The sequence below is a fragment of the Notechis scutatus genome, chromosome 3, assembly GCF_049901735.1.
Source record: "Notechis scutatus isolate UNSWTSFEM ecotype Mainland chromosome 3, rNotScu1.2, whole genome shotgun sequence".
Taxonomy (NCBI): domain Eukaryota; kingdom Metazoa; phylum Chordata; class Lepidosauria; order Squamata; family Elapidae; genus Notechis; species Notechis scutatus.
In genome coordinates this window covers 199,085,278-199,110,116 of record NC_142011.1, presented here as the reverse complement: position 1 = coordinate 199,110,116, position 24,839 = coordinate 199,085,278, and the positions used below count along the sequence as shown (strand labels likewise).

Below are 24,839 nucleotides of genomic sequence, written 5' to 3'. Positions count from 1 at the left end.
ATATTTTTTATATTCAATTTTTAGTTCATCCACAAGCGATGCCATCGTGAAGAGAAAAACTTTTTCCAAAACAACCACCCAAGTATTTTTAATCAAAAATAATTGCAAAGAATTCCAAAGTTACCAAAGTTCTTTCTTCTATTTCTCTTTCTGGGGTTACTGTTTAATCAAAGAGATCCAATTACAATATATCTTTCTTTAAAGTTCTAGGCAATCTCCTCCTTTTCCAACTTCTGCTCCAATTTTTTTCCTCTCCCTTCCCACTTACAACAATTTTCTTTTAAGTATTCAGAAATCCATACCTCCAATAAGGGTTTTCTGATTTCTTAAATTATTAAGTCCAATGTCCAGGAATCCTTTATCCCTTGGCTTTAACTTTCAAAATAATTTACCTTGAGTGCTCAGATAAATTTTCCAAATCTTCATCTGCTGTTTCTATGGGGTGGGAGAGTTAAGAAAAGAAAGGTTTTTTCCCCTTGACAGCTTTAAACTCCGCCGCTTTCCGATCTTCTTAGGGATACAATGTATCTTCTAGCAGTTCAAACAATTCAGTTTCCAGGGTGTTTAAAAGTTGTTGATTGACCTGGCTCAGACAGCACTTTCACTTTTCCTGCTTCCTCCAGCACAATCTTACCCGGCTGCCGGCTTCTTCATGGCGGCTATTACTGACCGCCGCTCCACCACCTCGGGAAAAAGGGTTTTTCCAGACGAGGAGGGGTCTGCGACACCCCAACCCCCTGTCCGGCTCCTTCTCTCTTCGGCTGCCTCTACAGGGCAGCCATATCCCCTGATCCGTTTGGATCGGGGGCACCTTGGCGGTAAGCGCAGCAGGAATCGCAGATAGTCGCGAATTCCTGCTGCCACCGAAGCCGCACGAAACCGGAAGCCGAGACCATGTAAACATCTGACATGCTTGCATTGTTCTTGCTTCTCCTTGCCATTATTACAATTTCTGTGACTTCATTTGGATAACCAATCACACATACAAGTTTACGGTTTCCTCATTTCTTCTTAGTCTCAGTTGAGGTACCCTTGCTTCCCTGAAGCTCCCTTCTTTTCATTTAGCCAAGATCTCTCCCCAGGGTTCAAAATAACAGAAAAACCAAGTTGGAAGGGACCTTGGAGGTCTTCTAGTCCAACCCCCTGCTCAAGCAGGAGACCCTACAACCATCCTGGACAAATAACTGTCCAGTCACATCCTAGAAACCTCCAGGGATGGTGCCATCCACAACTTCTGAAGGCAACACATTCCACCATTAATTGTTCCTATTGTCAAGAAATTTCTTCTTCGTTTTAGGTTGGATCTCATTTTGATTAGTTTCCATCCCTTTTTCTACAATTTCCCTTATCATGAGTTCAGATACTTGAATGACAAAGAATTGGTTGGTCTGAAAATAAGACACCGAAGGATAAAATGAACAGGAGCATTAGGTTGGGTGCACATTGCATGCTAGTCTAGACTAAGGAGATATGAAGATGTAATATAATTTATTTTGTTGCGCATAGCATGTGGTGTGATGTATGTTTTGTTGACTAGGGCATAAGGTTTAGCACGTTTTGTAAACCTAACTGCAAAGTGATGGATAAGAGAACAGCAGAGTAGTTAACACTTACACAGATCTTACATAATGATATAAATTATATATAGAGGGAATATGAATAGTAAGAAACCAGCAAACCAAAGTTATGGGGTGAAACATTTCATATATCTTTAAAATGGGATATGTCACCTGGGGCTCGGGGTCACTGTAGCCCTCCCCCCAACACTGATTCTAAGCACCTAAGAATATGCTGCTAAAATACAATACTGAGTGGTCCATTTTCTATTTTTTTCTTTTTCCAAAAATAAGGATAAAATGGGAGGAAGTTGCTTTTTTCTGATTCTTTTTGCTATGGAATAAAATTAAATAACTAATTAAATTTTCTAACTATTGTACAAATCAATTATACTCCTGGTGGTTGGCTTTATCTGACTTGTTATTAAAATTGCTGAGATCTTAAATCCACTTAGATCAGAGGAAGTATTCCATTAAAAGGTCTTCGTTGGAATATATTACTTTCAGACACAATTGCCCCATTTTTATTAACAATGATACAGATTTTCTTTTAAGGTCTGTATCCTTGAGAAATGTGATCACTGATCACCTCTGTTGAGATGGAGGGAAAAGAGACAGGTGTTGTTTGAGTGTCCCTTCTTAGGTGATCAAACATGAGTTGAGCTCAGGAAAGAGGCTAGAATTTACTTAAAGGGATTAAATTTTGTTTTAAATTTTGAAAACACTCAGCTTGGTATTTTTAGATGACTTTAATTACATGTTCCACTATTGGATTCCATCAATCCCTAGTTTAGTCAAGGCCAGGGAAGATCAAGACCTAAGCTAACCAATTTCCAAAAATAAAAAAGACCTTTCCCATTGGGTGAGTTGAATTGTTCTTCATCCATCCTTGAGGTGGTTAAAAAATAAACCAGTTCTGGTCTAAGTTTTGGGTTTTTTGTTTTTTGTTTTTTTGGAAAAAATTTATTTAGGTTTTCACAAAGCATAATGCAAATAAATTATCTTTTTTTGAGAATAGCATGGTCCCGGGTTATCACTTCTCCATACAGACACAAACTCAATTTCATATTCATCTTTGTGTTCTATTCCGTATCTTATTACTATTTTAACATTTTCTCAATAATTTTTCCCTTCCCTTAGTTTTCTCAACCTTGCTTTTAATTATCTCATTCCTTTCTAAATTCAATTATGTATATCTTTTTCTAAGTTTCAATATCTTTTTGTCTAGGTTTTGAGTTTTGAGTTGGTGAAATTTGCTGTCCCTATTACTCTACTCATTTCTATCCTGCCTCTCTTGTTCTTTTCTAATCACTGAATACCTCGGCTGTTCTTCACCTGTTGGATGCCAAAGCCTAACAGATTTGACCTTGGATGACCTTGATGTAAGGAGGGGAAGGAGGAGGAGCTAAAGTAACTACCAATATAGCTAAGGCTGAGTAAGCCTATCTAATTCATGACTTGAGGTGAAGGTAGTATCATCTGGAAGACATGGCAAAAAAAAATGTTGCTCCAAGGAAGCATTTGTAATCCTGGTTGAGGGCAGGGGTGAGAAGGCACTCAAAGCTCTTCTTAGATTTTAACAGAATTGGAAGGGGCCTTGGAGGTCTTCTAGTCCAACCCTCTCCTCAGTCAGGAAACCCTATACCCGTGGTGGCGAACCTATAGCACACGTGCTGGAAGTGGCACGCAGAGCCATTACTGCCGGCGGCGAGCACTCACCCAGAAAACATGTACTGCGATGCGTGCCCGCCACCTGCCTGCCAGCTGGTTGTTGGGTATCTGGCGCGCATGTGTGGGGACGCGGCGGCACACAGGAGAAACTCACGCATGTGCAGAAGCATGCGGCGTGCGACTCGCGTCACACACACATGCGCAGAAGCACGCAGTGTGGGTCACGCGAGTCGCACGAGCTGCGCGGGTTGCTCACACATGTGCTGGAGGCATGGGGGGGCTGCACGCATTGCCTTCTGGATGATGGCACGCGAGCACGAGCAGATAAGCGCGCACGCAATTATTGGCACGAGAGCCCAAAAAGATTAGCCACCGCTGCCCTATACCATTTCAGACAAGTGGCTGTCCAGTCTCTTCTTAAAAGCCTCCAGTGATAGAGAACCCACAACTATGGAAGGCAAGCCGTTATACTGATTAATTGTAATTTCTCCTGAATTTTTAGAGTTCCTTCTCTCCTTCATTAGTTTCCATTGTTTCTTGTCTTGCCTTCTGGTTCTTTGGAAGATAGGTTGAAACAACCCCCTTCTTTGTGGCAGCCCCTCAAATCAGAGATGGTATTCAGCAGGTTCTGACCAGTTCTGGAGAACCGGTAATGGAAATTTTGAGTAGTTCGGAGAACTGGCAAATGCCACCTCTGACTGGCCCCGCCCCAATCTATTCTCTGCCTCCCAAGTAACAGCTGATCAGCTTCTTTTGTTGCCCTGCACAGGAGAACGGAGCTGGAAAGCAGGTTAGTGGAGTGGGGAGGGAATGGGGATTTTGCAATGTCCTTCCCCTGCCATGCCCACCAAGCCACGCTACATCCACCAAGCCACGCCCACAAGACCGGTAGTAAATATTTTTGAATCCCACCACTGCTTCAAATATTGGAAGACAGCCATCATGTCTCCCCCAGTCCTTCTTTTCACTAGACTAGACATACCCAATTCCTGCAACCGTTCTTCGTATGTTTTAGCTTCCAGCTCTATGATCATCTTCTCTGGGAAGCTTCTCCAGGTTCCATGAAGACGTGCGATCAACATGCCAAGACGCTGAGTTATAGAACAGAACCAGCTCTTGGTTGGAAGATATAGGACAAATTCATGCCACAAGACCTTTCTTGCCATTATCATCTTACCCTTTGCTTCACCTTTCCTTCCTGAAATGGACATCAACCCAAGAAGGAGAAGAAAAACATTAGTAGGGCCCAATCTCCTTCTGATCAGCTAGAGCAGAAGTCTCAAAACTTGGCAACTTTAAGACTTATAGACTTCAACTCCCAGAATTCCTCAGCCAGCTCCCCATCTATTATCTACTTCCTGAGTCCCAGCTGATCGGCTGGGTCTTCTTTGGTTGCCCTGCACAGGAGAACGGAGCTGGAAAGCAGGTTAGTGGAGTGGGGAGGGAATGGGGACTTTGCAGTATCCTTCCCCTGCCATGCCCACCAAGCCACACCCACCAAGCCATACCACGCCCACCAAACCACACCACGCCCACCAAACCACGCCCACAGAACCGGTAGTGGGAAAAAAAATTGAATCCCACCACTGTGCCTCTGGTTTTAATTCAAGTGATTTCTGCTCCATGCTTCCCTGCAGCAGATCTGTCTGATTTAAAGCTTTCAAAAGGGATGAGTAATTTATCCTGCCAAGATCTTCCATCTGCCTCTTCCGGCCGAGAACCTGTTATTTCCAGGTGCTTCCAGCATCCTCTTTCGAAAGCCCCTTCCAGCATCTCGAGGCTATCTTGATGACAGCCGAGCGCTCTCCAAGGACACCCAAAACCACTTAAACCCCCATCGATTTGTAAAGTACTGAAAAACAGAGAAGGCTCAGCCATCTCGATGTGTCATCTCTTGATGATGGTCATCCTTTTCAGGGAACGGCAAATGACTTCACAGCTACAAACGTCAGCTCATCTGATTTCTCTCACCTCACTTTTTTTTAAAGGTAAAAAGTATCAGCTAAAAGGCTGAAGAGGGGCTGAATGTTCCGTCACAACAGCTCTCAGGGAGGCTTATTTTTAGATCGAAGCAAAATTTGCACAGCAGAGGAAAAAGACGGAGTTTTGATAGCGTTGTAATCTTCACTGCATGTACTCGTCTCGTTCAGCGTTCGGTGCATGGAAGTGGCCTCAGTCCATCCTGATTTTCACACATTCTCACCTGCTCTTTAGCCCTTCTCTCTCTCTCTCCCTCCCTCCCTCCCTCCCCCCCTCTCTCCCTCTCTCTCTCCCTCCCTCCCTCCCTCTCTCTCTCTCTCTCATGGAAAAGTTAAATATATAGAAGTGTTTTGAATATGGAGATCAGTTCATTCTCCTTGTGCATTTCACAAACTTCCCTTGTTCTGTTCTGTCTGCCTATGTATCTCTATCATCTATTAAGCTATCTATATCTATCTATCCCTCCATCCCTCCATCTCTCTATCCGTTCATCATCTAACCATCTTTTGTCATCCATTCCTTCATCCATCCACCATCTAGCCATCTAGCCATCATGATTTCTCTCTATCAACCCATCCATCATCCTTCTACCTCTTTCACCATCTGTCTGTTTGTCTGTTTATCTCTAACTACATACCTATCTACCTACATGTTTGTCAATCTATGTATTATCTATTATTAATCTATCTATCAATCTTATTTATGTGTCTGTCTGTATCTATATCTATCTATCTGTCTATCTGTCTATCTGTCTATCTATCTATCTATCTATCTATCTATTTTTCTATCTATCTATCTATCTATCTATCTATCTATCTATCTATCTATCTATCTATCTATCTATCTATCTATCTGTCTATCTGTCTATCTGTCTATCTGTCTATCTATCTATCTATCTATCTATCTATCTATCTATCTATCTATCTATCTATCTATCTATCTATCTATCTATCTATGTGTCTGTCTGTCTGTCTGTCTATCTCTGTCTATCTATCTATCTATCTATCTATCTATCTATCTATCTATCTATCTATCTATCTATCTATCTATCTATCTATCTATCTATCTATCTATCTATCTATCTATCTATGTCTATCTCATTGGGCAGGTTTTATATCCCTTCAGCTCTCTGCCCTTCCTTAAAATGTATGGACTTGAGCTTGTAAGATGTATGTACTTCAACTCCCAGGTTCCTGAGCTGGCGTGCTGACTAGGGAATTCTGGGAATTGATCTTAAAGACGCTGGGGTTGAAGAAAAACTGATCTAGCAGGAATTGAGCACCTAGTTAAGGTAAAAGAGGGAAATACTTACCTAACTGGGATCAGATCAGGGACTTCGTAATCTTACAACCTTACCAAAATAAAGAAATAGCTTGTCAGCTCCTGAAGCAAATAGGAAGTTTGTCTAAGCAGCTGCTTTTCCTGATATAACTTTAAAAGATGGGCCAGTCAGATGGGATGGGACTGTGGTCATTCAGCCACCATTTTGACTGCCTCCCTCCTCAAATGTCCTTATCCGTTATGCTTATCTACCCCCTCACCTCACCTGCCAAGGGAAATATATGCAAGTAGAAATGAGATGGAATCAATGAGGAAGTGGATTCTGGGAGGGAGGGGCGCATTCCAGAGGAGTAAGAGGCAACTCAGCCCAGATATTACGTGTGAGAGAAAGAGGGTGCAGACAGCTCCTCCCTACTAGTTCACCTAGTTTGTTGTAGATGCAGATTCTAGAGTCCTCAGTCTGGCAGGATTTTTTTTCTACAGGTGTGAAACAATAACAAATGAAAGCTTGGGAGAATCAGCCCTTGTTATTCATGGTCTGGGGCCTGATAATAATACCTAAAGAGAGGAATATTGCAACAAGGGGGTGATAGGTTGTATTCTAACGAATCAGTGCTATATATCCAATTATATCTTCTCAACAGCGTGAAAGTGTTCAGTAATTCATAAAGATGGGTACTCCTCTCTTGATGATTGCAATGGATGATTCAATTGCGAAAGAAGCTTGCAAAACCCAGATCGTCCTGATTTCTCAAAACACATTTACCACAGACCTCTGCCCAACAGTCACAATCTAATGCAGGGGTGTCAAATTCAAGGCCCGGGGGAGGCATGGGTTACTTAGATCTGGCCTGCAGGGCCACCCTGGAAACAGCGAAGGACCGACCCGCTGTGCTTCTGCCAGTGAAAACGGGCTCCCGAGCTCTGTTTTTGGCTGCCATAGCAACCTGCAACCCTCTGCCAGCGAAAACGGAGCTCGGGAAGGCGCCCCCCCCCCGAGCTCCATTTTCACTGGCTGAGGGTTGCAGGAGGCTGTGACAGCCGAAACAGAGCTCGGGAGCCCATTTTTGCTGCCAGAGTGCTCAGTCCACCACAGGTGTCCCCAACACGAGTGATGTCAAGCTGGCCACACCCACCCTGTCCCCCGTAAGGTCAAACACAGCCCTGATGAAATCAAGTTTGACACCCATGATCTAGTGGGTTACTGCTGTAACTGTGTACAGATACTCCTTGAACTATGACCATAACAGAGCCTGCCCGTCATGGCTATTAAGTCATGATGATTGAGACTGACCTAATTTTATGTCCTTTGTTGCGACACTCATTAAGTATTAATGCTACGGCCATAAAGCAAATCCATTGTTTCCCGTGGCCCAGTTTTGATCAAAGTGGGAACTCAAGTGCCGTTTTTTTTGGCGAAAACATTGTAAATTGTGGCCACGTGATCATGAGATGCTGCAAACATCCGTAAATGAGGGCTGGTTGCCAAGCACCCAGAATGGAGTCATGTGACTGCATGGGGAGTAGCCCTCAATGTCAGAAGTTCGAAACCGAGTCATAAGTCCATCATAACTTTGAACAGTCTCTTAAGTGATAGGTTGTAAGTTGAGACCAACAGTGTGAAATTGCAACTGCCAGTTGTTTGGCTAGTGTTTTGCTATGCATTCCTTTCTTTCCAACAACCTAGACCAGGGGTGTCCAACCTTGGCAACTTTAAGACTTGTGGACTTCAACTCCCAGAATTCCTAGCTGGCTGAGGAATTCTGGGAGTTGAAGTCCACAAGTCTTAAAGTTGCCAAGGTTGGACACCCTTGACCTAGACTGTCATAATGTATTGGCATAGTTCTGTATATATGTGGATCAGTGCCAGGAGTGGGTTCCTACCTTGGTCGCTACCGGTTCGGTGGATGATTGCACATGCCCCTATTGTGCATGCGTGTGCGCCCCTAACATGCATGCACGTGCCCCTAACTCACCAATCAGCTGAGAGGATGAAGAAAAGAAAAGCTAGGAGTGACCCTCCCTTCCACCCATGTGCTTGTCGCTTCTCTTATCCTCTTAGCTGATCATCGGCGGAACCGGTTCGGCCACACCAGTAGTTATTTTTACTACCGGTCCAGTAGAACCGGGTTGAACCGGTAGCATACCACCACAGATCCGTGCAGTCTGGCCTTTTCTAACAGACAAATGGAAATGTTGTCTATGTGCAGATTTTCTAAGTGACCTCCAAGGCTCTTTGGGTGGTGGTTATTATTACAATGGTTCATCACGCAGTCAGCCTAATACTCTACTATAGATAATCCTCGACTAACAACAATTTGTTTAGTGAATTTGTTTTGTTTGAAATTACAACAGCACTGAAAAAAAATGACTTATGACTGCTTCTCACACTTACAGCCTTTTCAGCATCCCCTTTTCAGTCAAAATTCAGATGCTCGGCAACTGACTCATATTTATGATAGTTGGAAGTGTCCTGAGGTCACGTGATCCCCTTTTGTTTACCTTCTGACAAGCAAAGTCAGTGAAGAATCCAGATTCACTTAACAGCTGTGTTACTAACTTAAAAATTGCAACAATTTGCTTAACAACTGTGGCAAGGAAAGTAATTAAAAAGAGGCAAAACTAAATTGTTTCACTTAGCAACATAAATTTTCGGATCAATTGTGATTGTATATCAATGATTACCACTATTATTATTATTATTATTATTATTATTATTATTATTATTACTATTATTATTACATACTTTATTCATTACACATGAAATACCACTAACTGGTGCTCATGGTTGATACGGGTTGCTGTCAGCATCCTAGGTATCAACCAAATAGCTTCTTAAAATGTTCCAAGTAGCACAGTTTTTTTGCAATTCCACTGGTGTTATTGCAGGAAGGTGTGATTTCTTGATTTATTCTATAAAATTTTTGAACATGGTACCAAGTGCCCCGATGACAATGGGTATAACTATTACACGTTTCATCCATAATCGCAAAGTTTTTATTTTTGCTGTTGCTAAAGATGAGACTGCAGAATCCAAGCTCCTAAAGATATTCCCATTAGATGCACTCCTTCTTACCTACCTAGCTCCATTTCTAGATCATCACCTCCCTTCAATGGGGAGTTTAAAAAAATGTGTACCTGATTAGGTGACAAAGCCATCTTAGTAAAGCTCCAGCACAAATGTGGAATTATTGCTCTCCTAGGGTTGAGGGCACACAATTCTTTAATGAGGCTTGCAAACATGTGTGTTTTTTTGGGATATTTCTTTGTATGGATGTTAGTGGACTGAATGGGGGTTCCTTGGTGGTCTCTGTGCTTGGTTGTTTTCTTGCAGACAGTTTATTACCCAACTAGGTAACATCATCAGTGCTAATAAGGAGTGGGGCTTGCTCTCAGTTTATATTTTAGTAGCTAGAATATAAACTGCCGCTAGAATGTAAACTGACAGTAAACCCACTCCTTACTAGCATTGATGATGTTACCCAGTTGGGTAATGAAACATCTGCAAGAAAACAACCAAACTCAGAGAACACCAAGGATTTCACCTCCTATTCCAACCCTGAACTGCAAATATTCTCATTTATTAATATACAGAATCCTTATCCCAGCAATATGCTTCCTTTATTGAACTGTGTTTGCTAATTTCCCAGAAGCCTCATGAATCTGCTTTGCTCTCTTTCTAGAGTTGATCTAGAAACTTCACTTACTCGATTCCCTTTTGTGTACAATTTTCTATTTCAGTACTCCCAAATGAGGGATGAGGTGTTCAAATCGAACTTGGTGTGTGCATTCATTGTTCTGGTGTTTATCACCGCCATCCAAAGTCTACTTCCGTCTTCGAGGTGAGTTCCATGGTTTGGAATGGAGAGATTAATTGGAGTTGGGATAAAGTTGCTTTTTTCCTGGCGGTTTCCATAGCATAGGAAAACTGGGTTCCTGCACAAAGATAGTTATCATTTAGCACCTCAATGTGTCAGGGCTTCAACCAATCCACCCTCATCCAAAGCAAAAGTCTCTAGTCGCATCTCAGGAAAAGTAAATTGGTTTGTTAGAAATTGCCATATTGGTGCATGGCTGGGTACAGCCAATACTAAATCACATCATACATTTCCCCCTTGACCCTGGTCTTTCCCCCACCCCCTGGATGTGATTTCTCCAATAGGACACATCAGTCTCCAAGAGTCATCCATCCATCATGCTCTCCAATAACCTTCTTATGCTTGGACAACTTTGGGCTGCTGAGTTGATATCTAGGCATTTCAAGAATGCCTTGTTTTCCCACACTCCCTTTTTTCTGGCAGCTAAAAAGACTAAAAGGAGTATCTTTTTAATTGACACATTGTAGTGATTGCAGTGAGGGCTGTAGTGTTTAAAAGCATCATGCTAGAAACTGACAAATGAAGCCAGTTCTATGACTTTGGGCCAGTCACTGTCCATAAGTTCTCAAAAGAAGTCAGTGGCGTACCACATCTGAATATGTGGCTGAGAAGACTCCATGAACTTGTCCAAGGGATCATCAGAAGTTTAGGACTGTGTTGTGGCCTGTCGGCCGCCGGCCCTTCCAGCAGCCAAATCAGAGGAGGAGGAGGTGTGGGAATCAGGGTCAGCATCGGGGCAATCTGGGAGCTCCCAGGGAGAAGAGGGAATGGAGCTGGCAGAGAGAGAGACAGAGAGAGACAGAGGCGGAGCCTGGGCCGTCCGTCAGCCCTCAGATGGAGAGTCAGCAGCCCCCAGGTCTGGAGGTGGCTGATGAGGAAGAGGAGGAACAGCTGGGTCCAGTGCCTGACGTGCAGATGTGCAGAAGGCAGAGGAGAGGAGAGCAGTGGAAATCTATGGGCCAGTCCTTGGGACAGAAGAGCCGCCACTGCTAAAGAAGCCCCACCCTAGCTCTGGGGATAAAAGGCAGGGGGTAGAGATGAATAGATGAGGTAGACAACTATTCATCTTCCAGCTAGATGGACCTGTTAGCCTGTGAGATAAACTTTTTGCCAGGGCTGCTGGCATTCCTAATAAAGGCATCTTTTGAGTTCACGTCAGAGGGTTTGTCATGTTTGGGGAGCTGGATCAGAACAGATTGGCTTAGAGGTGCACAACAGTATAAAGATTGTTTTATTAAGATTCAAAAAAGTTTCCAGGAGTGAGGGCTATTGGCTAGCACCCCGAAGTTCATCTTAGTTCCCAAGCAGTATTATGTTTATCTTGTAATATTTCTCTCTTTTTTTTTTTTTGTATATATAGTCATTTTGTCATTCATTTTGTCTTAGAGAAACACCAATTTAGACATCCTCTCATATAAGAACAGGTTATGTTTGCAATAGGTCCCCTGCAGTCAGGCTAAAGGATCAGATCATATGTTAAAATTTATTGCCTGTACACAAGAATCTAGTTCAATGCTGAATTGGCACTAGAATCGGGTCAATGGAATTCAAGAGGGTTGGACCGTTTGTGGCAACATAGCAATTCTAGGCTGATCACACACTTAACTCCACCCCCAGCTCTGCCTGCTTCTCTCCTACATCTACAAGTATATTGCATGCGCATGCATAAGAATAAACATTAAGTTGACATCAACTCCTAATGATCACCTGCGTAGACATTCTCCAGGATGACCTGTCCTGAGATGAAAATAGAAGATTTTATGAAACATTAGGTTTTACTTTTCCTACAAATGCAGGGGAAGGCTGTTTTTCTGTCTTCTAACTATGTGTGTGTGTCTTCCTTCTCCAGAATGATTCCAATGATTGTCCAGTTTTCAATTCTAATTATATTACATTCATCTCTCGTGCTGATGACCACTGCAGAGGATTACAAATGCTTACCCCTGGTGCTCCGGAAAACTTGCTGCTGGATTAATGAGACCTACCTGGCCCGAAATGTCATCATCTTTGCCTCAATTATGATTAATTTCTTGGGAGCCATCATCAATATTGTAAGTATTTCAGAGGAGGAAGTTTGTCTGAATGGAGAAAGGAGCAGAAAAAGCATAACCTAGTTGTTAAAAGCAACTTTACTCAAATTGATGCCTTTCAGATGTGCTTGACAACAAGCATTTCATTATACTGTGAGGTCTGAGCTACAAATACTTCTGTTCTGTTAGTACTTTCATAATATTCTTCCATTCTGGCTGGCTATGATGAGAGCTATAACCCAAAAATCTGCAAAGTGAAAGATTGGGAAAAGCTGATTTCCCAGGATAGTAGCTTCTGATATTTTGCACTTGAAAGTATTTAAATATACTTTTTCCAATCTGGAAAGTGAAAGAAGGAAGGAAGGAAGGAAGGAAGGAAGGAAGGAAGGAAGGAAGGAAGGAAGGAAGGGAGGGAGGGAGGGAGGGAGGAGGGAGGGAGGGAGGGAGGGAGGGGAGGGAGGGGAGGGAGGGAAAAAGGGAGGGAGGGAAAAAGGGAGGGAGGAAAAAAGGAAAAGCAAAGAAGGAGAGGGAGGGAGGAAAGGAGGGAGGGAGGAAAAAAGGAAGGAAGGAAAGAAATCAAACCCCAGATAATTCAGTCTTTCAGGGGACCTCAGAGACACACTGGTGTCTTTGTCCTTTGGGAAGATTTTGTTTCCCTAATTATGGTTTTGTTCTATGCAATACATTACATTTCCAGCTACACATAGTCAACAATGGTAATACTTCTCAAGAACTAGTGTAAATACAAACCAAATTAGCTGAAATTGGCAGAGGGCCTTAATTCTCTATCATTCTATACACAACTAATATTTCTCAGTGTGGGTTCATATGGAGGAAACCAATTTAGACATTACTAAAATCAGAATGATGGAACACATGTTCTGGGGTACCAAAGTACTTCTAGAAACTCCCTGTGATATCTACTGGCCTCCTGTTTCATCTTTCTGCCTGCCTGCCTGCCCACCTATCTAGCTATCTACAGTATCTAGCTAACTCCCTCCTCCTCCTCCTCCTCCTCCTCCTCCTCCTCCTCCTCCTCCTCCTCCTCCTCCTCTTCTTCTTCTTCTTCTTCTTCTTCTTCTTCTTCTTCTTCTTCTTCTTCTTCTTCTTCTTATTTATTTATTTATTTTATTTATTTATTTGATTTGCCAATTGTTTACAAGATAATAAGTATAAGTGTATACATAGTTGTGAATACATGAAATGGGTACATATAAGAAAAATAAAAGAATAAGAGAAACAATAGGACAGGGACGGTAGGCACGATGGTGCGCTTATGCACGCCCCTACAGACCTCTTAGGAAAGGGGTGAGGTCAATAGTAGACAGTCTAAGGTTAAAGTTTTTGGGGTTTGGGGAAGAGACTATAGAGTCGGGTAGAGTATTCCAGACATTGACCACTCTATTGCTGAAGTCGTATTTCCCGCAATCAAGTTTGGTGCGGTTTACTTTGAGTTTGTATCTATTGTGTGCTCTTGTGTTGTTATGGTTGAAGCTGAAGTATTCATTGACAGGTAGGACATTGCAATGTATGATTTTATATACCATGCTTAGGTCAGACCGAAGACGGCGTAATTCAAGGTTTTCTAGTTTTAGAATTTCAAGTCTGATGGCATAAGGTATTCTATAACGAGTAGAAGAGTGGAGAACTCTTCTTGTGAAATATTTCTGGACTTTCTCAATTGTGCTAATATCAGATACGTAATGAGGGTTCCAGACTGATGAACTGTATTCGAGTATTGGTCTAGCAAATGTTTTGTATGCTCTGGTTAGTAGTGTGATATTACCAGAGAAAAACTACGTAGGATTAGGTTAACAACTCTTAATGCCTTTTTGGCTATGTAGTTGCAGTGGGCTCTAGCACTTAGATCATTAGAGGTGAGTATTCCAAGGTCCTTTACAGAGCTTGGGTCATCAACAAGATCTTGACTATTCAGCTTGTATTTTATTTTCTGATTTTTTTGCCAATATGTAAGACAGAGCATTTATTTGTTGAGATTTGGAGTTGCCATTTGTTTGACCATTCAGATACATAGTCAAGGTCTTTTTGTAAGGTAGCAGTATTGTCTGTGGTATTGAACAGCTTTACATCATCAGCGAAGAGAACGCAATTGCTCTTAATATGATCACAGAGGTCGTTTATGTAGAGTATGAAGAGAGTTGGTCCTAGAACACTGCCCTGGGGACACCACTATTGACAGGTACTGGATTTGATAGAACGCTCCCGATTTTGACCATTTGTTGTCTGTTTGACAGGAATGCTTCTATCCAGTTATTCAGTTGTCCAGAGATACCATAGGATTTTATTTTTAGAGTAGTTTGTCGGTACCACTGAATCAAAGGCTTTACAGAAGTCTATGTAGATTGCGTCAATTGCTTTGCCCTGGTCGAGTTGTGTCGTCCATATGTTTTTGCAGTGTAAGAGTTGCAGATTACAGGATAGTTTTTTTCTGAAACCAAATTGTTTATTGGAGAGTAGGTTATTTGTCTCTAAGTGGAGGATGATGGATTGGTTAATAATTGATTCCATGACTTTACAGGTGACGCAGCATAAGGAGATTGGCCTGTAATTTTCAACTAGGCTTGGGTCTCCCTTTTTGAAGATGGGGATGACTGTGGCTTGTGACCATCTTCTTCTTCTTCTTCTCCTCCTTCTCCTCCTCCTTCTCCTTCTCCTTCTCCTTCCTCCTCCTCCTCCTCCTCCTCCTCCTCCTCCTCTTCCTCCTCCTCCTCCTCCTCCTCCTCCTCCTCCTCCTCCTCCTCCTCCTCCTCCTCCTCCTCTTCTTCTTCTTTCTTCTTCTTCTTCTTCTTCTTCTTCTTCTTCTTCTTCTTCTTCTTCTATCACCTACCATCTACCATCTATCTATTTATCACCTATTAATTATCTATCATCTGTCATCATATCTCTCAATCTCTCTCTCTCAATCTATCTATCTATCTATACCTATCTATCTTTCTATCTATCTATCTATATTCATCATCACCATGGTCATCTATCATCTATCAATCATCTGTATCTATCATTTATTTATTTATCATCTATCATCTGTTATCATCATCTATCTATCTATTTATCTATCTATCTATCTATCTATCTATCTATCTATCTATCTATAATCTATTTAACATCTGTCATATTTATACAGCCACTCATTTCACAAGAGTGTGTGACATAAAACAAAACACTCTTTTAATATATATTTTTGAAATATTAAAATAGAAATCTGCCATAATACAAGGGGTGGAGGTTGGAATCCCAGTTCTTGAACCATACAGCAACGGAAAGAAAGGATAACCACAAGCCTCATAAAATTCCCAGAGAGAGAATAAAAACTGGGAACTGTCTGGTTTGCTTTGTAATATGTTCGTGTGATGATCCTTTTAAGATGTCTTCCAATGCAAGCAATTTATAAACCCATGGACTACAGATTCTTTGTCATTTCAAAAGAGTTGTTTGCTATTGCCCTCATTATATGACTTCTAAAAAAGATACAGGGTTATTTTTCTGCTTTTCCTAAGTGGTTCTTTATTCCAGAGTATTCTTACAGAGTTGGAGGCATTAATACTATTGTCTTCTTCTTTTTCTTTGCCCAATCAAGTATTCTTCGTCCTTCACTTCTCAACACAGACTCTACAAAATAGTTGCATTGCATTGTCTTATTTTTCTTTCTTTTCTTCGTCCACAGCTCTGGTGTGACTTGGACAAACAACTGCCTTTTAAGAATCTAACTTTCAACTCTTCGGTATATTTTACAGATATTTGCTCGTATCCAGAGGTAATCCTAAACATATCATTTTGCATGGAGAAAAAAACAACAACACCATATGTTAGGCTAGGTAATGATGGGTGAGATAACAAACTTTAGGATGATGTGAAACTTCAAAGCAAAGCTTTACTTCAGTGACGCTGTAAACTACAGGTAGTTCTCGACTTACAACAGTTCATTGAATGACCGTTTCAAGTTACAACGGCACTGAAAAAAAGGGACTTATGACCAGGGTAGGCTTCAAAACATTTAGCCAAGGTTTCTCCGCCCGGGTGCTGGGTGGGCATGGCCATGGTGGGCGTGGCCTAGTCAGCCTCCTGCACCATGGGGGGGGTTGTTTTTGCCCTCCCCGGGCTCCGGAGGCTTTCCTTGAGCCTCCAGGAGGGCGAAAACAACCTCCCCGGGCTCCGGAGGCTCTCTGGAAGCCAGGAACAGGCCCATTTCCAGCCTTCCTGAATTTCCGGGAGGCCCATTTTTCACCCTCCCAAGCCTCTGTGCACCCTGCACTTACCTGCATCTAAAACGGGCCACGTGGGGACTCCTGGGAGGGGAGGGGTGGGTGGGGCCAGCCAGGAGTGGGATTTGAGGCTTCTCTGAACTGCGCAAAATCTTAGCTAGGGGCTCTCCCGAATCCCTGCGAGCTCCCAGCAGCCCATTCCTGCTTATGACCATTTTATCACAACCGTTGCAGCATTCCTACGGTCACCTGATCAAAATTCAGGTGCTTGGCAATAGATTCATATTTATGACGGTTGCAGTGTCCCAGGGGTCACGTGATCACCTTTGTGATTCACTTAACAACCATGTAAAACTCATAAGAAAATATTGGAATGTGCTGAAATGAGCAGATTGACATTTGAAATTAGAGAACAAGAGGATAAACAATTTTATAAAATTTGGGACCTCTTCTATCAATGGTTAGATAATAAAATACAGTAATGAAATATGTAGATTTTTAGAAAATAATAAATATATAAAGAGGTACTTCTTTTTTTATTATATCTACAAAATGTTTTTAGGATAGATTTGGGAGGATAATATGAATTGTTATAAAATAAACTAAGTAAATTATGGTTATCTCGTAAAATATGAATGAATAAAACTATAGTCAAATGATTGATTAATAATGATACCAGGGTATTTAATTTTTGATTGATAATATGAGCTTTTATGTAATGTAACTGTAATTGAAGACTACGAAATGGAGGCACAAAATAATTTGTAAACCAACCGGCACACTGTTTGTATACCTATGGAAGAAAGTTTGATGTTTTTATGTTTTGTTTGTTTATGTTTGTTTTTAAAAACCAATAAAATTTACAAAAAAAAAAAAAAAGCAACCATGTAAAACTCACTTAAAATGTCTCACTTAACATAAATTTTGGCCTCATAATGGCGATCATAAGTCGAGGACCCCTTGTATCATGTTGCTTCACTTCAAGTGGGTTTGAAAGATCCCTTCCAAACTTTCTCTAAACTCTACCATTTGCATCCTAGTGCTCCCCAATGTTCTGGAGTATGCATGGTCTACTGCCAAGGTATATAAGGAGTATAGTCCAAAACACCAACAGGCAAGAACATGATATTCCAACCTTAAAATGCAGGAATTCTCCTATATAAGAGAGAACATCTACAAAAATCAAATTTTCAGTAATTAATAATCCCATTGTGGTAGAAGGCCTTCTGGCAGTTGACTTTTAGGGCTGATTCACTAACTTCAGCAGATTCGTACATTCTCAACAACTCTCCAAAAGTCTTCAGCTGTCAGCAGACCCAAAGATGCTTTTTCAAGAGGCAACTGGACATTCTGGTTTTTCTTTTAAGATGTTTCACTTCTTATCCAAGAAGCTTCTTCAGCTCTCACTGGATGGTAGGGAAGGGAAGTCAGAGCTGAAGAAGCTTATTGGATGAATACATGAATACATGAAATGGGTACATATAAGAAAAATAAAAGAAACAATAGGACAGGGACTGTAGGCACGTTGGTGCGCTTATGCATGCCCCCTACAGACCTCTTAGGAAAAGGGTGAGGTCAACAGTAGAAAGTCTAAGGTTAAAGTTTTTGGGGTTTGGGGAAGAAACCACAGAGTCAGGTAGAGTATTCCAGACACTGACCACTCTGTTGCTGAAGTCGTATTTCCTGCAATCAAGTTTGGTGAGGTTTACCTTGAGCTTGTATCTATTGTGTGCTCTTGTATTGTTATGGTTGAAGCTGAAGTATTCATTGACAGGTAGGACATTGCAATGTATGATTTTATATACCATACTTAGATCGGACTGAAGGCGGCATAGTTCTAGGTTTTCTAGGTCTACAATTTCAAGTCTGGTGGCATAAGGTATTCTACAACGAGTAGAGGAGTGGAGAACTCTTTTTGTGAAATATTTCTGGACTTTCTCAACTGTGTTAATATCAGATACGTAATGTGGGTTCCAGACTGATGAGCTGTAGTCGAGTATTGGTCTGGCAAATGTTTTGTATGCTCTAGTTAATAGTGTGATATTACCAGAGAAAAAGCTACACAGGATTAGGTTAACAATTCTTAATGCCTTTTTGGCTATGTAGTTACAGTGGGCTGTAGCACTTAGGTCATTAGAGATAAGTATTCCAAGGTCCTTGACAGAGCTTGGATCATCAACAAGGTCTTGATTACGCTTGTATTTTATTTTCTGATTTTTTTGCCAATATGTAAGACAGAGCATTTATCTGTTGAGATTTGAAGTTGCCATTTGTTTGACCATTCTGATACATAGTCGAGGTCTTTTTGAAGGGTAGCAGTATTGTCTGTGGTGTTGAATAGCTTTACATCATCAGCAAAGAGAACACAGTTGCTCTTAATATGATCACAGAGGTCATTTATGTAGAGTATGAAGAGAGTTGGTCCTAGAACACTGCCCTGGGGGACACCACTGTTGACAGGTACAGAATTTGATAGGGCGTTCCCAATTTTGACCATTTGTTGTCTGTTTGACAGGAATGCTTCTATCCAGTTATGCAGGTGTCCAGAGGTACCATAAGATTTTAGTTTTAGTAGTAGTTTGTTGTGTACCACTGAATCAAAGGCTTTACAGAAGTCTATGTAGATTGCATCTATTGCTTTGCCCTGATCGAGTTGTGGAGTCCATATGTTTTGCAGTGTAAGAGTTGCAGATTACAGGATAATTTTTTTCTGAAACCAAATTGTTTATTAGAGAGTCAGTTGTTTGTCTCTAAGTGGAGGATAATGGATTGGTTAATAATTGATTCCATGACTTTACAGGTGATGCAGCATAAAGAGATTGATCTGTAATTTTCAACTCAGCTGGGGTCTCCCTTTTTGAAGATGGGGTTGACCATGGCTTGTGACCATAGTTTTGGCAAGGAGCTGGTCCTGAAAGATTTTTCAAAGATTATGCTTAGAGGTTCGGCTATGGCAGTGGATAGCTTTTTTAAGAAGTAGGCACATATTCCATCCAGTCCAATAGATAGAGATGGTTTTAGATTGTGTAGTGCTTTTTCAACAATGTCTTCTGTAAAATTGATATGTATTAGATCATTGTAGTTGTCTGTGGTTCGACTAGGAAATACTGGGCATGATCCATTGCTGTTTATAAATACTGAGTCAAAGAATGTGTTAAAGAGGTTGGCTTTAATGGTGTCATTGTTGCAGTCTTTACCATTAGGTCCTTTCGGGGTGGGATGGACCTTGAGTCTTTTAGTTTGTTGTTTACAAAATTGTAGAAAGCACGGGTGGAATTGGTGCATAGAAGGTTTTCCTCTTGTTTAATGTGATAATTGGTGCATTCAGTCTTTATCTAGTAGCATAAATTTTTGTATCGACTTTTGAAATTGGCAACGTGACCAGATTTGTTTTTCCACCAAAGTGATCTCTTTTTGGATTGAAGCTTCCTCATTGTTATGGGTAATCTGTTTTTTCTGTTTTTGGGAGTTGTTATTGGTACATATAGTTTGATGACTCTTTTGATTTCAATTAAAAATATGTTGTAATGGTCTTCTACAGTATTGCATCCAGTGAATAGAAGTTGCCAATCAAGGGATGAGAAATCATTGTCTATAAGATCATAGTTGCTTTTGAGAAGTGAAATGTCTTCAAAGAAAAACCGGAAAGTCCAGTTGCCTCTTGAAAAAGCATCTTTGGGACAACCATGACCTGGATGCTGAGAATCTCCACAGACATATATGTCAGCAGAGAAATCCCTCTACATTTTTTTCCTGCAGATTCTCATTTATAGTCTAATGATGTTGATTAAAACTCTCTATTTTAAAAAAGAGATTATGAGGCCCTAGCAAGAATGTAGAGAAGAGCAATGAAGTTGATAAAGGGTCTGGAGGTTAGATCACATGACGAACGGCTAAGGGAACTAGGTATGTTTAGCCATGGTGGTGCAGTGGTTAGAATGCAATATTGCAGGCTAATTCTGTGGACTGCCGATTGCCAGCAGTTTGGTAGTTCGAATCACCAGACTCAAGGTTGACTCAGCCTTCCATCCTTCCATGATGGGTAAAATGAGGCCCAGATTGTTGGGGGCAAAAGGCTGACTCTGTATACTGCTTATAAAGGGCTGCAAAAGCACTGTGGAGCAGTATATAAAATCTAAATGCTATTGCTAACAAAGAGAAGGCTTAGGAGAGATATAATAGCCATCTTGAAGGACTTGTGATTCTATGTGAGACTTTGAATATATTAGTTTAGGTCACTGAGCTAAAGGCTGATGTTTCTCCCAATTTTTTTTATAAAGTATTTCGTCTTTACCGGTATCCTGGCTATGGTGACCTGTGCCGTGTTTCTCCGTCTCAATTCGGTCCTTAAGTTGGCCGTGCTCCTCATCATGATTGCAATCTACTGCTTCCTGACTGAGACCATTTACTCTTCCCTGTTTCTCCAGTATGATGACATCAATCATAATGGAGAGTAAGTCTTCATTTACATTTGTTTATTCATTAGATTTGTATCTTGCCTTGCCTTGTATCTTGTTTTTATAAATAACTCAAGGAGGTAAACATATCTAATACTGCTTCCTCCTTCTATTTTCCACACAACAACAACCCCTTGAAGCAGGTTGGGCCAAGAGAGAGGGCGACCCAAAGTCATCCAGTGGCTGTCATGCCTCACAATCACCTGATGATTGGCCCAAATCATCCATCTGACTCTCATGTCAAAGATGGAACCCTCCTCCTCCTCCTCCTCCTCCTCCTTCTCCTTCTCCTCCTCCTCCTCCTCCTTTTTCTCCTCCTCCTCCTCCTCCTTCTTTCTCCTTCTCTTCTTTCTCTTTCTCCTTCTCCTCCTTCTCTTTCTCCTTCTCCTCCTTCTCTTTCTACTCCTCTTCCTCCTTCTCCTTCTCCTCCTTCTTCTAATTCTTTTTCATCATCATCATCATCATCATCATTTTAGCCATTGTCTATCCACCGGAGGATGAAGGCCTCTTCCACATGTTCCCAACCAATACAGTCCTGGGCTTTCTTTTGTCAATTGGCCCTGCAATACTTGCTGATATCATCAATCCATCTTTTTTTAGGTTTCTTTTATGGACACGTTTTATCAAGTGAGAAAGTTGGAACTAGAACTCACAATCACCTGATGATTGTCCCAGATTCATCCAGCTACCTTTCATGCCTATGGAGGGACTAGACTTCACAGTCTCCTGGTTCTAATCCAGCACCTTTAACCACTAGACCAAACTGCAGCTTAAGGGCATCACTGTTTTTAATTGGACCTCTTTAACAAAAATTTAGCCACCCCGATAGCGGGATGGGTAGCATATACATTTAATAAGTAAATAACAACCCTAAATAGATGTTCCTCTGCTCTGCATCCTATGCCTTATATAAAACAATTCCTCAAAGTAAAATGTAACTATCAAAAACAGAGCACAATTTTCCAAACCCCCCAGCCTGTCAGTCATTTTCACGACAGTCGCCTGGCGCAAAATCCCTTCCAGCTTCATCTATTACAGTAACTTTCCAGGGAGGGATAGTGTCTGGCATGCTAGGTTTCTACATGCAGGTTTCTACATAATCTACTCACTCCCAAAATATGCTAAGATGCTGCTGAATATCAGTGTGCAATTATTCCGCAGCCCCCTTCTTATTTCTTCAGAACAATGGAACAAAAATAGCCTCGACTAGCAGAGTGTCCTTACCTGAATCATCTCATCTCTAGACAGGATAATTCTGCAGCGATGCTAGAAATATCTCCTCAGCTGGAAAAAGACGGGTAGAAATGAAAGGGAGAAAACCTTCTAATGGCTTCCCAAAGAGGAAAGCAATAACATGGCTGGTTTGATGTGTCAGTCTTTTTATTCTCAGGTGCTTTTCATTATTGACTGTCAGGAACATGGAAATGGAGAGAGGTGTTGTTTTTTTTAGCATCAGGTGGAAAACCAGGACAGGAACACAGCTTGGATGGGGAGTTCTCATAGAAGGAATGCAACAATTATTTTTTAAAAAAAAAGTATCTGACTTAATTCCAGGTAGAATATTTTGAAGTGAGAAATAGTTGCATCCTAGAATCTTGTGGGTTGGATACATGGAAACTTATCAAGGAAAGAACCAACCTAGAATTAAGGAGAGATTACCTCAGACGTGGAATTCAGCAGGTTCTGACCAGTTCTGGAGAACCAGCAGCGGAAATTTGGAGTACCACCTCTGACAGGCACAGCCCCCATCTATTCTCTGTCATGAGTCCCAGCTAATTGGCTGGGTCTTCTTTGGTTTCCCTGCACAGGAGAATGGAGCTGAAAAGCAGGTTAGTGGGGTAGGGAGGGAATGGAGAGTTTACAGTATCCTTCCCCTGCCACGCCCACCAAGCCACGCCCACAAGCCACGCCACACCAAGCCACGCCCACAGAACCTGTAGTAAAAAAAAATGGTATAGGTTCTCCTGATTGAGCAGGGGGTTGGACTAGAAGATCTTTCAACTCTGTTGTTCTGTTATTCTGATAATAAATGACAGACTCTGAAAGGGAATCAATGCATCCACTTCCTGGTGAATATTCTCCATATCCACTTCTCCATATGCACCCTATACCCTATTCTATGCATTCATACATGACAAGACCCTAGCAAGGCCTCTGGAGTTTTCCTCCTGACTATCACCTAATAATTTTAGGTAGAATATGAACAAGAAAGTGTGGGATATTTAATACTTGACGGCACATCTTCCAAGGTCTTGAATATGCCAGAGATATTAGGGATAGCAGGTATGTCACAAAAGCTTGGAAAGAAAACTGGCTGGTATTAGGAAAATACTAGTGCATGCTAGGGAAGCTTTTTTTAATCACAGGAGAGTAAAAAGTACCGCAATCTTAAAAAATGAGAGAGAAAGGCCTTATTTTTAGGAAGATGCTCTAGGACAGGGTTCTTCATACTTGACAGATTTAAGACTTCGTGGACTTCAACTCCCAGAATTACGCCCCCAGTCATGTTAGCTCAGGAATACTGGGAGTTGAAGTGTACAAGTCTTAAACTTGCCAAGTTTGAAGACCCTTGTTCTAGGACAGTATTTTTCAAACTTGACAACTTTTAGATGTGTGGAGTTCAACTCCCAGAATTTCCAAGCCAGCATGCTGGCTGGGAAATTCTATCTGCTGAAATGCACACATCTTAAAACTTGCCAGAGTTGAGGAAGAGGAGATTATTTTGGGGTTGACAATAAAGGAAAGGAAATTCATTTGGATGATGTCCAAGTTGTTTAATTAAGCAATAACCCAAATCAGGCCTGTGTGAGGATAAAGCCAGCCCCAGTGCAGACTGGATTATGCTATTTGCAAAGTTTGCTTCCTCCAACTTCTTTTGCATGTTGTGCCAAAAAAGTCACGGAATGAAGCACAACTCAAATCAAGTAGCCGTGGTAATTTTATGCACCAAATAATTTTATGCACGTTGCATGCGGTTTTCTTGGGAATGGCATGGAAGTAACTTGGATTTTGCCTTCTTCTGAGCTATTTTTCACTTCCAATCTGCTTTATAACATTGGCATCCCTTGGTGCGATCGCAGCTAAAACATTCTTTGGCTTTTCGCTTGTGGACCCTGGATGTTTATTTATTTACTAGGTTTTTATTTCACCTTTAGTACTTTATAAGTAACTCAAGTATACCTAATATTCCTTCATCCTTCTACTTTCCCCATAACAGCATCCCGGTAGGGTGGGTTAGGCTGAGAGAAAGAATGACTAGCTAAAGTCTCTTTCTTGCCTAAGGCGAGACTAGAACTCACAGTCTCCTGATGATTGGCCCAAAGTCACCCAGCTGTCTTTCATGGCTAAGGCAGATCTAGAACTCACAGTCTTTTGAAGGTGGTTGGCCCAAAGTCCCCCAGCCAGCTGGCATGCCTAAGGTAAGACTAGAATTCATAGTCTCCTAGTGATTGGCCCAAAGTCCCCCAGCCAACTTTCATACCTGATGAATTAAACACAAAACAATATAAAACATGTTTTAGTTTAAGCTTTGCTCTTCTTTTCTGGTTTTTTTTTTAATCGCCTCCTCCTTTTTGTCTTTTTCTCTTAACAGCACAGATTTCCTAGGGACGAAAGAAGCTTCCTTGCTCCTTATGGCCATGTTTCTGTTAGCTGTGTTTTATCACGGCCAACAGGTAAGGCAAATGTTTCTTTTCCATTTGCACCTTCTCCCAGCAGATCTCCCCTTGCTCTGCTAGAACCTGCCAATCACGGCTCCCCTTTG

The 24,839-nt window shown here is 41.4% G+C and overlaps 1 protein-coding gene across 1 annotated transcript in view; it reads left to right on the top strand.

The window, feature by feature from the left end:
• ADCY8 (adenylate cyclase 8) overlaps positions 1-24,839 on the top strand; it is a 98,893-nt gene that overhangs the window by 53,086 nt on the left and 20,968 nt on the right. The window contains exons 8-12 of the mRNA XM_087962202.1: positions 10,230-10,330; positions 12,216-12,417; positions 16,082-16,171; positions 20,900-21,072; positions 24,669-24,750. Of these exons, the coding sequence (XP_087818328.1) occupies positions 10,230-10,330; positions 12,216-12,417; positions 16,082-16,171; positions 20,900-21,072; positions 24,669-24,750 (648 nt within the window). The remainder of the gene's footprint in view (positions 1-10,229; positions 10,331-12,215; positions 12,418-16,081; positions 16,172-20,899; positions 21,073-24,668; positions 24,751-24,839) is intronic.